We start from the raw sequence: 13,971 nt of genomic DNA, 5'->3' as shown, positions 1-13,971 counted from the left end.
GGGGAGGGATGGTGCTACGCCTTCAATGATGGTCAGCACTCCGTGGCCAGATGGAAAGGTCAGAGCATTTCCAGCAGGGGTGTGGAGGTGGGAGAGCCTAATACAGATAAGGTCAGAGCTGGGAGCAGCCTTGGAGGTCACCCAGAGCCCTGCTTCTTAAACTTCAATGTGCCAAACATGGATGGGGGTCTTGTTCAAATGCAGGTTCTCATCCAGGAGGTCTGGTGTGGGGCCTGGGATGCTGCATTTTGAACAAGGTCCCAGAAACTGCTCTGATTCATCCATGGGGTAACAGGGGATCTAGACGAATCCTCTCTTTTTAAACTTGGGGAAATTGGGGGTGCCCAGGTGGCTCAGTCATTAGGCATCTGCCTTCGGCTCGGGTCATGATCCCAGAGTCCTGGGATCGAGCCCCGCATTGGGCTCCCTGCTCGGCGGGAAGCCTGTTTCTCCCTTTCCCACTCTCCCTGCTTGTGTCCCCTCTCCCGCGGTCTCTCTCTGTGTCAAATAAATAAATTTAAAAAAATAAATAAAGTTGGGGAAACTGAGTCCCAGCTTGGGAAAGGGTCTTGGTCCAACATCATGGAGCTTGGCGGCAGCTGCAGGAAAATTACAAACAGTTTGAACCACAGCTGACGACTCACTTAGGAGATATTAGGATATGAGGTTGGAACTGTTGGAGAAAAGTAAAGAAATTATTTATGGCATGTATTCTCAATGCCAGGCACTTGACCTACTTTATCTCACTTACTCCTCATGACACCCCTGCATAAGAAGGAACTTGCTTTTTATTTTCCTGAAGGAAAACTGAGCCTCTGACAGCCAAAGCAGCTTGCCTAAGGTCGAATTAGTATTCCCTTTGAGGCCATTCCAGCCCCATGCTCATGCTCTTTCACCATGTCACCCCACTACCTTCAGTGTCATCTAAGATGTCAAAATATTTGCCCCCAGGCACTCTGGCTTTGTTTAACTTTTGTTCCACTTTGGCATCTGAAATGTATTTTAAAACGCTCCAAGTAACTTCCACTTATGGAAGGGTGGAGGAGAAGTATTTTTCCCTGTTCTCCTGCTAAGAACGACTAAAAGCCATGGGCATTATTTTTAATACAAACATAAGAAGGCTGAGAAGGTAGAGAGAAGGCAGGCCCCCTAGGGACCTCAGGACACAAGGAATGACATCGTGGTGAGTTCTTAACAAAAGCCTGCTCCCAGTAGCCAGAGAACCCAGAAAGGGGGAGCCTAGCAAGATAGAAAAGTTTCAATGATAACTGCTTAACTCCTGCCAAAGAACTCTCCCCCTGCCTCCGCCTTTGCCATGGTTTCAGTGGAGCTCCCTGAAGAGCGGCCCCTCCTAGCCAGGGTGGGGTCAGTGGAAGCCTGGGGGGGGGGGGTGGAACTCCTGCTCCCACCTATAAGTATCTTCCTTCAGGGGACAACAAAGGCCAAGTGGGGAACCTACCCATCTACCCCCCACCTGGCAGTGATGAGGTGGTACCTCCCTTCTCCTGCCAGCGTGGTAGAAGGGGAGCCAGCTATAAAATGGAAGATTTAATTAAATAAGATCTAGAGTCTCATAATATAATATTCAAAATATATGGGTTTTTATATGGTGGCTAAGTGAATTTAAATAAAAAGATGTGTGGGGTTTTTACTGACAACCACTCATCATAACAAGAACCAGGAAAATTACAACCTGAATGAGGAAAGACAGTGCCCCACACCAAGATGGCAGAGATGTTAGAATGATCTATAGGAAGAAAACAATTTGAAGTTTATTTTTAGTAATCTCCACACCCAACATGGGCTCGAACTCATGATCCTGAGATCAAGAGTCGCACGCTCTTCCAACTGAGCCAACCAGGTACCCCATAGAAGAAAACAATTTGAATGAGAGTAGATATCTCGTCAGAAATCATGGAGCCAGAACGAAGTGGCATTACAGTTTTCAAGCGCTTAAAGAACTGTTAACCCAGAATCCTATACTGAAAATATCCTTCAGGAATGAAAGGGAAATCAAGACATTTTCAGATGAAGGAAAACTAATAGAATTTGTTGCCACCAGACTTACACTAAATGTATTGCTAAAGGAAATCCTCTAAAGAAAAGAAATAATAAAAGAAGGAATCTTGGAACATCAGGAAAGAGGAAAGACCAATGGAACAAATTTTAAAAATGGATAAATATGATACATTTTCCTTCTCTCTAATTTTCCAAATTCAATAGCTGAAGCAAAAATTTTAACACTGTCTGATGTGGTTCTATAAATGTATGTAGAGGAAATAGTTAAGACAATTACATGATAAGCGGGAGGAGGGTAAAGGGACTTAAAGGGAGGGAAGTTTTCTACACTTGGTAAAATGACACCACCAGTAGACTGTGATGTTACGTGTATATAATGTAATACCTAGAGCAACCACTGAAAAAGCTATGTAAAGAGAAACACTCAAAAACACTAGAGATATACCAAAATGGAATTGTAAAAAGATGTTCACATAACCCAAAGGAAGGCAGGAAAATAGAAAAAGAAAAAAATCGAACAGAATTAAAATGAAAATGACACACTTAAGCTCTGACGTATTAATAATTACATTAAATGTAAATGGTCTAAATATGCCAATTAAAAGAGATGATCAGAGCGGATTATAAAAACAGGACCCAACTATAAGCTGTTTAGAAAACCTCACTTGAGGCATTCGGCGGCGGCCACTGAGCGGGCCGGACTTCACTTGCACGCGCACCTCACTCCGCTTCCTCTGCAACCATGTCTGACAAACCTGATATGGCTGAGATTGAGAAATTCGATAAGCCGAAATTGAAGAAGACAGAAACACAAGAGAAAAATCCACTGCCTTCAAAAGAAATGATTGAACAGGAGAAGCAAGCAGGCGAATCGTAGTGAGGTGCGCGCCGCCAGTATGCACTGTACATTCCACAAGCATTGCCTTCTTATTTTACTTCTTTTAGCTGTTTAACTTTGTAAGATGCAAAGAGGTTGGATCAAGTTTAAATGACTGTGCTGCCCCTTTTCACATCAAAGAATCTGAACTACTGACCAGGAACGCCAAGCCTCCTTTCCATCTGCCTGTCTGGCTGGCAGGGAAGGAAAATAACTTGTATGCTGGTGAAGGAAGAAGCTGGGTGGGACGACCAGTAAAAACTAAGTTGGTCCAAGGTATCTGGCAGGCTGTACAATGCAGTTTAATCAGAGTGCCATTTTTTTCTTTGTATGATTTTAATTACTGGAATGCACAATTTTTAAATATGCAAATAAAAAGTTTAAAATGTGAAAAAAAAAAAGAAAAAAGAAAACCTCACTTCAAATATAAGAATATAGGTAGGCTGAAAGTAAAAGGATGGAGAAAGATATATCATGCAAACTCTGATCAAAGAAAGCAGGAGTGGCTATATTAATTTCAAATTAAGTAGACTTCAGAGCAAAACATTACTTTGGACAGGGATATTATATAACGATAAAAGGGTCTATCCAGCAGGAAGAGATTAAAAAGATCCTAATGTGTATGGTCCAAACAAAAGACCTGCAAAAAAATGTGAAGCAACAATGGAAAAACCTGAAAAGCGAACCAGACAAATTCACAATTACTGCTGTAAATGGAGGAAGGCGCTGGAGCAGTTCTGTATCTTGATTGCAGCGGTGGTTATGCTGATCTACACCTGTGATAAAATGGCACAGAAGCGCACACACACACAGTGCACTGGTGTCAACTTCTTGGTTTTGAGATTGCACTATAGTTAAGATGAAACCCGGGGGAAAACTGGGCGAAGGGTGCTAGAGACTTCTCTGTACTATTTGTAACCTCCTGTGAATCTCTAATTATTTCAAAGTAAAAAGTTTAAAAAAAAAAAAGCCTCCAAGTAGCAAAGTCCAGTTTCTCAATCTCACCTCCCCCCCTTCCTCTGCTACCACCCCCACCAGCTCCAAGCCAGACATACACAGCTGACCCTTTTGCCTTGCTCAGCACAAGCTGTTATATGGTATGTTTCAATTTGGGCACCCAGTGAAAGTTCACTGGTTGATTCAGTGTGGAAAAGTGGCATTGAGCAAAAACATGGGGGCATGAAAGGTGGGACTTCTAGGGCAAAGGAGGCTTCAGAAACCAAAGATACCGGGTGACAGCTGGGACCTGTGAGGGACATGGAGGCCCCGGAGTAAAACGCAGATGCCAGTTAAGGCCCACACTTAGCAATGGAGAGCATGCCTGTGAGGACATCTTGCAGATTGTGAAGGTCCTGAGTAATGTTAGCTGTGAACTTGATGACAGGGGAAGACAGGGTCTCCAACCTGCACCCAGGAAGGCTGAGTCTCTGACATGACCGTCAACTTATTTGCATGCTCCTATCAATTCTGACATCACCTGGCTAATGATTATCCAGGTGAGAACGCCCTGTTCTTCCCCAGAATCTGGAACTCAGTCTTCCAGTTGAGAAGGTAGGTTTGTTCAGGTGATGGATGGGTGTCAGCCCACAGGTCTTGCTTTAGTTAACGCTATAAAAGAGGCTGACTGCTACCTTTCCTCTGGACTTTCCCACATGCTTTTCTCTCTGCTGGAAAGTCTTTCCTTATCCCCCTAGTTACTAAGCTTCGGACCTGAGGATTCCTCTGTCATTGCCAACCTTGATGTAAATGAGAACCCAATTTAAGCTGGCTTAGTCAGAAAAGGGATTTTTTTTTCAGCTCACCTGACTGAAATCCCCAGTATCCAAGCGACCGTGTTGGGAGTCTGTCCTCCTCCATCTCTGAGTTCAGATTTCTTCATGCTCTCCCTCTCCATGTGTTGGCCTCTGGCAGCTCCACACTTATATCCAACCAGATCAACACCCTGGTGGAAAATGAGTCTCTTTTCTAGTACACCCTAGTGAGCGCCAGGGCTGACTCTCATTGGTTGCACTGGGTCATGTGCCTATCCTTGAGCCAATCATTGAGTCCCTGAAAGGCCACACCTGGGTCTTGTGCACATCCTGAGGGTGGGGCGTTGGTGCAGCTCCATTGGTTGAGAATGGAAAACTGGGGAGTGCTTTACACAAGAAAGAGGGTCAGCAGGGGCGCCTGGGTGGTTCAGCCGTTTAGCGTCTGCCTTCGGCTCAGGTCATGATCCCAGGGTCCCGGGATCGAGCCCCACATCGAGCCCCGCATCGGGCTCCTTGCTTAGTGGGAAGCCTGCTTCTCCCTCTCCCACTCGCCCTGCTTATGTTCCCTCTCTCGCTGTCTCTCTCTCTCTGTCAAAAAATAAATAATAAAAATCTTTAAAAAAAAAAGAAGAAGAAGAAGAAGGGTCAGCAGGGTGGGCGAATCAAGCGCTGACTCCTGCACCTCCCCTAATCCCCAGGCAGGGTGGGTGAGCCGCCACTTTGTGCTCCAACTGCTGTGTTCTATACTTCTGGTAGCACTCAGCACCCTATTCAGCAACTAAAATTTTACATCTCTCTCTCTCTCTCTCTCTCTTTCTAGATAGTGAGCTTTGGAAAGTACTAGGCAATAAACAATTAAAACAAAATGGAAAACAAAAAGCAACAGCACACATTTGATTCTACTGTGTTCCGGGCCTTTTAAACATGTTATTTTTAAAAACACAGTGACTCGTTTGGAACTGTGAACTAGATACTCTTCTTATCCCCATTTTACAGATGAGGAGGCTGAGGTTTGGAATGTTAAGTGACCAGCCAAAGGTTTCATGATGAAAAATGAAGATCCAACTTGGAGTCTCTCCAAAGAATGAAAGGAGACATGAGCAAGGCTGTATTTTGCAGCACTGTTAGCAAAGCCAGTGGTGGAGGATCCCCCAAGGATCCATCCAGAGAGGAATGGCACATTTGCACAGTAGTGTAGGGTGGAGCTGTAAGAGGGAACTGGGGAGGTCTTTTTTTTTTTTAATTTAAAGATTTTATTTATTTATTAGAGAGCACAAGCAGGGCGAGGGGTGGGGGAGGAGAAGGAGAGGGAGAAGCAGACTCCCCACTGAGCAGGGAGCCTGATGCAGGGCTCGATCCCAGGACCCTGGGATCATGACCTGATCCAAAGGCAGATGCTTAATGGACTGAGCCACCCAGGTGCCCCATGGGGAGGTCTTTATATCCCTGAAGTATTGTCAGGATATATTGCAAACTGAGGAAGACCAAGTACAGAACCGTGTATAGTACGCTGCCTTCTATATTAGAGAAGGGGGGGGATGGGAATATACATACATATCTGCTTATATTTCAAAAAAGAAGCAATAGAAGAATAAACCACAGGTTTACAAGCCAAACAATGTACCTTGCTTCCTAAGTTGGCTTTGGACCCATGTAAACATTTTCCATAACTAAAAATGAAAATTAAACCCAAAAGAATAAAAGCTGCCTCGTAACATTGAAAACAAACCGAAACAAACAGTCCTGTAATTGATGGCATAATCTCACGGAGAATTGTTTCAAGGGACTTTGAAACAATTTGCCCATTTCACGTGGGACCAAGACGAGAATAACCACAAATAGAACCTAAACTGCCCTCAGCAGTCATTGTTGGTAATCAAAGTGGTATTGTTTTGGAACTATTATATATACAAAGATACACATTTAACCATGAATAGTTATATTCATGTCTTTGGGAACCAGGGTTTTCATTGTAAGGGAAGGCGTGCAGATATAAAATCCTGGAAATTAAGTAAATCTTGTCGTGAATGAGAATTGGAAACTGTAGCAGAAAGTACCCGCTTTATTCCACAAGCCATGACATTATTGTTATTAGGAGCAACCTCAGCCCCGCACCGCAACTCCCGCCTTGGGTCAGACCCTCCTTCCAACCTCCCACGGAACCTCCGTTTCCCCACTGGTCCGCCCGGTCCTCTTTGTGCAGCACAGTCTAGGTGGACGTTCTTTGGCTGGATGGGGCGAAGACGTATTTCCAAAGTCTGTTTGGAGGATGTGCCCCTGGGCCACCTGGTTTTCCTGATCAAGGCCCCCCCGGGGCGCAGGCGCCACCCGCTGAGCACGTATGGAACACCCAGGAAGCCTGAGGCCTCCAACAACTGTCAGTCATTCGATCAGGCTGGAAAGCTGTCCTTGTTGAAGCCCGAAACCCCCTCAGGCTGAGTGCCGACTGCCAGGACAGGCATCGGCCCTGGGGAGTGACATGGTCATTCTGTCCTGGTCCAGAAACAGGCCTTTGCTGTTTTGTTTTGTTTTGTTTTTTTCTAAATCTCTCTTTGTTTATTTGTTCAACCCAGCTTCTCAAATCCTTCAGCAGACCTGGCCTCCCATGTGCTTCGCAGGGTCTGGGTGGGCCTGTCCCGTCAGAGGCCCCATTCAGGGTCTGAAGCCATGGACTTGAGGGACCATCTTCACTGGGGCATCTGTGAGACTCCGCGTAGGGTCACAGCCTGCTAGGCTTGCTGGCCCCTCGTGCCCTTCTTGGGGCAGGGGGGCAGAAAATGAATACACTTAGCAAAGAGGTCACCCAGTGGTGGTCATCCCATGTTTGTGGGGCCTGCCTCTTGTTTTAAAAAGCTTGGAGCCAAGATTTGTAAATCCACAGCCCTCAGATTTCTAATTTCCCTTGAAAAGTCGGAACATCCGCTAACCCCCAGGCCATTCCTGCTTGGCCATACTTGGCTGGGGCAGTCACGGCTGCCCATGTTTTGGCCACAGATCCTACAACCAACTCATGTCATGTTGTGCATGTTGAGGCATATGTATAATACAGACAAGGTGCCTCACCCCCACGGATGCATTTGCTTCACTCAGTGGGGGACTAGCCTGGCCCCAGGGGGCATTTGAGTTTTTGATCTTTGCTCCAGGATCAGGGCTATAGGTCCTCCTGACCTCGCAAACACTCCCAGTCCACTTACCTGTCATCAGCTGTCACCACCACCCACTGAGATTCCAGCCTTTTGTCTGTGCCCTCCGCCCTTGACCTTGCACCTTGCTCTCCACCTGGGAGGTGGCCCTTCTTCCACTCTGGACCCCGCCGGCCCCACCCCATGCCTTTCGCTATCCTCCCCAGCGCCTGTGCTCCACCTGCCCCGAGGCGGGCAGTATAGTGGTGCCCAGGCCATTTCTCCTGACCCACCCCACTGCCCCACTGTCCACAGTCCCAGACCCAGCAGTTGACCCTTTTATCAAGGGAAAGTAGATTAAAAAAAAAAATGATCATTTGAAAACTCCAGAGCAGTAAACTGACCTCTCTGTCCAACTCAGCAGTTTTTTTATACTCTTACTCCTTGCCCCAACTCAAAAGTATCCGATGGGGGAAGTGGTATGGGAAATTGTGGAATATGCAGAACAGAAAACATGTGGATCATTTCATCGTTCCAGTGAAAAGATTCTAGGAGCTCTAGCTGGTATCAGCCTGAAATGTCCTTTCTCAGGTAAGATCTTTTTCTTTCACACCTTTTCATATATAGTACTTGATACCATGCAAATGTCAACGGTTGAGTTATAAAGCATAATAACATAATGAACACCCAAGGACCTGCTTCCCAAATCCAGAGCCCGAACACAAATGAAAGCTTGCCGCAGTCCTCTCCTGAGTTAGCCCATTCCTCTGCCCACCCCGCCTCAGCTGCTTGTTACCCTGAATTTATCGTTCCCCTTTCCCCTCTTCCTTTGAACTCTTTACTTTGAAATAATTTCAAATTTACAGAAAATTTGTGAAAGTAAGAAGAATACAAAGAACGCCCATATAGACTTTACCTTGATTCACTTACTGTTAACATTTTACCCCATTATCTTTATCATATGATCTCATTCTGTCTGCCCCTTCCTACACACACACACACACACACACACACACACACACTTATACACATACATACATAGTATTTTTGGGACCATTTGAGGCTGTCATGTCTCCCCTAAATACTTGAGTGCGTATTTATTTCCTAACGATAGGAATATCCTCTCACTCAAACCACATTACAATTGTTAACTTTATTTATGTATTTTTAAAGATTTTATTTATTTGACAGAGAGAAACAGGGAGAGAGAGAGCACAAGCAGGGGGAGGGGCAGAGGGAGAGGGAGAAGCAGACTCCCTGCTGAGGAGAGAGCCCGATGCAGGGCTCGATCCCAGGACCCTACGATCATGACCTGAGCCGAAAGCAGCTGCTTAATCGACTGAGCCACCCAGGCACCCCTACAATTTTTAACTTTAATAAATTGACTGAATATTGCCCTTTATAGCATTTTTCCCCCCTCCAGTACTGGATCCAGCTGTATGTCTCCTTAGCATCATTTAATCTGGAACATTTCCACAGACTTTGTATTTCATACCATTGACATTTTGGAAAAATTTCTCTCCCTCCTTCCTCCCCTTTTAAAAAAAATAGAACGCTGGGCACCTGGGTGGCTCAGTCGTTAAGCGTCTGCCTTTGGCTGAGGTCATGATCCCGGGATGCCGGGATCGGGCCCCGCATCTGGCTCCCTGCTCAGCGGGAGGCCCGCTTCTCCCTCTCCCACTCCCCCTGCTTGTGTCCCCTCTCTCGCTGTGTCTCTCTCTGTCAAATAAACAATAAAATCTTTTTAAAAATAAATAAATAAATAATTAAAAAAAAGAACGCTCCTTGTTTTGAGTTGGAGTGGTTGTTTCCTGGGTCTGAATGTGCTCTTCTGTGACTTAACGTTGTATTTTTAAGGCTCAGCACGTAGAGCCCTAACTCCTTTGTCGTCCGTCCTGAATCCCGCCCCAGGGTGTGCATGCACTACCATTTATTTGCACATCGAGGGATAGTAATAGGTGTTTCTAGTCTTTTGTTCCTGTGCACAGTGCTGCTAAGAACATCGTCCCTGTGCATGTCTGTTGGTGCGCATGCGCGAGTTTCTTTCGGGTTGGGGGGTGTATCCAGCAGAGGCATTGCTGGACCATCAACCCTGTGAATGTTTGGCTTTTCAAGATCATCCCAAATTGTTTTCCAAAGCGGATGTGTCTTATCCTCCACGAGCAATGAGTAAGAGCGCCTGTGAACTTTGGTTTCTTTGGGCACCTAGTGTATAAATAGTGTATAATAGATAAATTATTGTCTTGTGATGTTTTTCATGAGCCTTTCTCTGATGACTGATGGCGATGAGCATCTTTTCGTGTTTTTTGAGCATATGTGTGCCATTTCTTGTGAAACAGTAGTAGTAGTAATAGTGATAATCATTAGAATACCACCTCGTTTACAACTTACTATGCGTGAGAAACTGTTTTAAGCAATGCACAGCATTTAATCCTAAAAACAACCTAATGAGATAGGTACTTCTATTACCCTCTTTTCTATTTATGGATATTGCCCATTTTCCTATCAGATTGTCTTTTTCTTCCAACAAGTCCTGAGTCCTTCACATGTTCTGGTTCTTTAGCTGGTTTTCTTGACATTGCCCTGGCAGGGGAAGGGGAGAGTGCCCAGTGAGGGTGGAAGTCCAGGTCCCCCACTGTGCCTCTGACGACACCTGAGCGGGTCTCCATGTGACTGCTGGGGGTGGTGTGGGAGTTCTGGCAGCCTGTTTGGCCTCCAGTAATACCCCAAGTGGTGCTTCATTACTGACCTGCTGGGGTGAAAGTCCCGGCCCCCTACTTGGCCCTCTCTGAAACCATCCCAGCAGAGGTATTAGGATGCCCCCTTGCACATGGCCTCATGTACACATCCTTGATGGCAGGGGCGAGAGAAGAGTCACGGTTTTCTCTGCAGTGTTCGGCTGGAGTAGAGAAGCGATGGTCTCGCCATGCCAAGATGCCCCTTTCCAGATCCTTCAGCGAGAGAGAGTCAGCTTTGATTGGAGTGGTTTTGTCGGGGCCTAATGGCGTTTGCAGGTTGCTGGCTTCTTCAGCTCCAAGTCTGGGGTGGATGAGGCAAAAAGAAAACCCGGGACTCAGCTCTATGCCGTTCCATTCTTTGGGTCTTGAGGTACCAAGGTGGTCTGCCTTCTTCTCTCCGCCATAAGTATGTTCTTATGTTTCATATAGACTTGTTTTTTATATAATGCCCAAGGTTTTTCATTGTGTTTAGTGGAAGAAATAGGAAAAAGTATGTCTACCCCATCTTCTGAGAAGCAGAACTCTTGCTGACTTGTAAGAGCTCTTTCTGTCTTGTGAATACTAATCCTTACTCAAGGAGTAGTGGCTTTTAAAAGAATTTCTTGATAGTGCTTTTGACATCTGTTTCATCGGATGTTCTTGATTTTGATGTAGTTTGCACTTACCAGTCTTCCCTTTTTCTTTTTAGAGTTAGTGGTTTTTATTTCTTGTTGAAGAAATAATTCCTTATCCAAAACATAGAAAGATATGGGTGCCTGGGTGGCCCAGGCAGTTAAGCGTCTGACTCTTGATTTCAGCTCAGGTCACAATCTCAGGGAAGTGAGACCGAGCCCCACATCAGGCTCCACATTGGCCATGGAGCCTGCTTCAGATTCTCTCTCTCCCTCTTCCCCTACCCCTCCTCCTGCGCTTGTGTGTGCATGGTCTCTCTCTCTCTCTTAAAAAAAAAACAAACAACAAACCCAAAATGTAGAAAGATAATCTCTTCTAAAATTTTTAATGCTTTTGCTTCTCATGTTTAAGTTCTTAATCCCCACCTGGAACTGATTTGGGGTTATGTTATGGGGCAGGGGTCCAATTTCATATTTTCAAAAGCCTCATTGAAGTGTAAATTAACATACAAGAAAGAAAACATATTTAAAGTGTACAGTTTAATAGATGTTGACATATATATGTATACACTTGTGAAACCATCACCACAGTAAGGAAAATGAATATATCCATCACCCCAAAAGTTTCCTCCTGCCCCTTTGTAACCTTTCCTCCCTGAAACTCCCTACCTTCCCTCCAGTCCCAGGCTACCACTGATTGGCTTTTGTTACTCTAGTAATGATTGATTACAGAAGTATGGACTTCTGAGACTTTTGTATAACTGTAATCATTCAGTTCATACTATTTTTGTCTGGTCTGTTGTCTTTCATTCAGCATAATTATTTTGAGATTCATCCATGTTGTAGCATGTATCAATAGTTCATTCTTTTTTATTGCTGAATACTATTCCATTGTGTGTCTGTAATGCGGTTTGTTTATCCATTCACTTGTTGGACATTTGGGTTGTTTCCGTTTTGAGACTGCTACAAATAAAGCTGCTATGAACATGTGTATATAAGGCTTTGCATGGAACATGATTTCATTTCTTTTAGGTAAAAATACCTTGGAGTGGAATGGTTGGTCATATGATAGATGTATGATTAACTTTTTTAGGAAATTGCCAAACTGTTTCCCCTAAATTTTCCATTTCTACCAGCAATGTATGAAAGTTCTCTTTGCTCCACATCCTTACCAACACTTGGTATGGTCAGCTTTTTTCACTTTATCCATTCTAACAGGTGTATAGTGGCATCCCATTGTGATTTTAGTTTGTATTTCCCTAATGTCTAATGATATCGAGCATCTTTTTATGTGCTTTATATATAATTTTTACTTAAATCAACATTTAGGATTGTATAATTAAGGGTATGCCAATATTATTCATAGTTCTGAATGCGTTCTGGTTTCTTTTTGTTTTGCTTGAAGTTAATATTTGTTTGGAATTTGTATTTGCTTCATTTGTTTACGTGTGGGTCTATTGCTAATTCTTCCCACATTGTCATCCCCTGACATTATCTTTTTGTCTTACTTTTTGGGTCTCATGTCTTTCTCTTTTTTCATTCATTTCATTGCTTTGTGGAGTCTATCCTCCAGGAGTTTCATCAGGTTAAATAGCAGTACAGTGGTGGAAAGCATGCTGGTGGGCACGGTCCATACACCTTACTCTTCAGTAACACTGTTCCAATATGGACTGGTTGCCCTGTATACTTGGTAACTGTCATTATCCCAGGATGTTGCCTCTTTAATTTGGAGAGTCTCTTACCTTTTTTCCTGTCTTACATTTCCTATTTTCTGGATCCTATGTCTCTTTCTTTCTTAGTTTGCTCTCTCACTTTTGTGGAGAACAACCTTCAGTAAGATGTGTGTTTTTTTTTTAAAGTAAAATTTTTGACATCTCTTATGTCTGAAAATATCACTATTTTACTTGGACATTTCATTGGTAATTTGGATGGGTATAGAATTCTACATTAGAAAGCATATGCTTCTGTGGAAAGAGCCAAGATGTCCATCGACAGATGAATGGATAAAGAAGATGTGGTATATATATACAATGGAATATTATGCAGCCATCAAAAGGAATGAAATCTTGCCATTTGCAACAACGTGAATGGAACTGGAGGTTGTTATGCTGAGCGAAATAAGTCAATCAGAGAAAGACATGTATCATATGACCTCACTGATATGAGGAATTCTTAATCTCAGGAAACAAACTGAGGGTTGCTGGAGTGGTGGGGGGTGGGAGGGATGGGGTGGCTGGGTTATAGACATTGGGGAGGATATATGCTATGGTGAGTGCTGTGAATTGTGCAAGACTGTTGAATCACAGATCTGTACCTCTGAAACAAATAATACATTATATGTTAAAAAAAAGAAGAAGAAGAAGAAGATAGCAGGAGGAGAAGAATGAACGGGGGGAAATCAGAGGGGGAGATGAACCATGAGAGACAATGGACTCTGAGAAACAAACTGAGGGTTCTAGAGGGGAGGGGGATGGGAGGATAGGTTAGCCTGGTGATGGGTATTAAAGAGGGCACGTATTGAATGGAGTACTGGGTGTTATACGCAAGCAGTGAATCATGAAACACTACATCAAAAACTAATGATGTAATGTATGGTGATTAACATAATATAATAATAAAAAAATGTATATATATATATATATAAAAAGAAAGTATATGCTTTCAGAACTGTGAATGAATTACTCCATTGTCGTCTTCTTTCAAAGTTTTGTGGTCTTCTCTTTGTCCCCAGTGTTTGAAAGGGACCTATTATGCTGGGTACTTAGTGGACTCTTTCAGTTTGGAAATTTATGTCCTTTAGTTTGGGAAATTTCCTTGAATTATTTTAGAGGATGACGTTCTCTTCTTTTTTCT

General features: G+C 43.9%; 2 protein-coding genes across 2 annotated transcripts in view; both read left to right on the top strand.

Moving 5' to 3' along the window:
* Positions 1–13,971, top strand: part of COL23A1 (collagen type XXIII alpha 1 chain) — a 302,293-nt gene that overhangs the window by 53,344 nt on the left and 234,978 nt on the right. The window lies entirely within an intron of this gene.
* LOC118542749 (thymosin beta-4-like) lies at positions 2,675–3,315 on the top strand. Its single transcript, XM_036103183.2, has one exon. The coding sequence runs from the start codon at positions 2,762–2,764 to the stop codon at positions 2,894–2,896; it is 135 nt and encodes a 44-aa protein (XP_035959076.1). The 5' UTR covers positions 2,675–2,761; the 3' UTR covers positions 2,897–3,315.

The sequence above is a fragment of the Halichoerus grypus genome, chromosome 2 (genome assembly GCF_964656455.1).
Source record: "Halichoerus grypus chromosome 2, mHalGry1.hap1.1, whole genome shotgun sequence".
Classification (NCBI taxonomy): Eukaryota; Metazoa; Chordata; class Mammalia; order Carnivora; family Phocidae; genus Halichoerus; species Halichoerus grypus.
This window is presented reverse-complemented; position numbering and strand designations above follow the sequence as displayed.

Coding starts and splice junctions, on each gene's coding strand:
- LOC118542749 (XM_036103183.2), top strand. CDS start 2,762: ATGTCTGACAAACCTGATATGGCTGAGATTGAGAAATTCGATAAGCCG.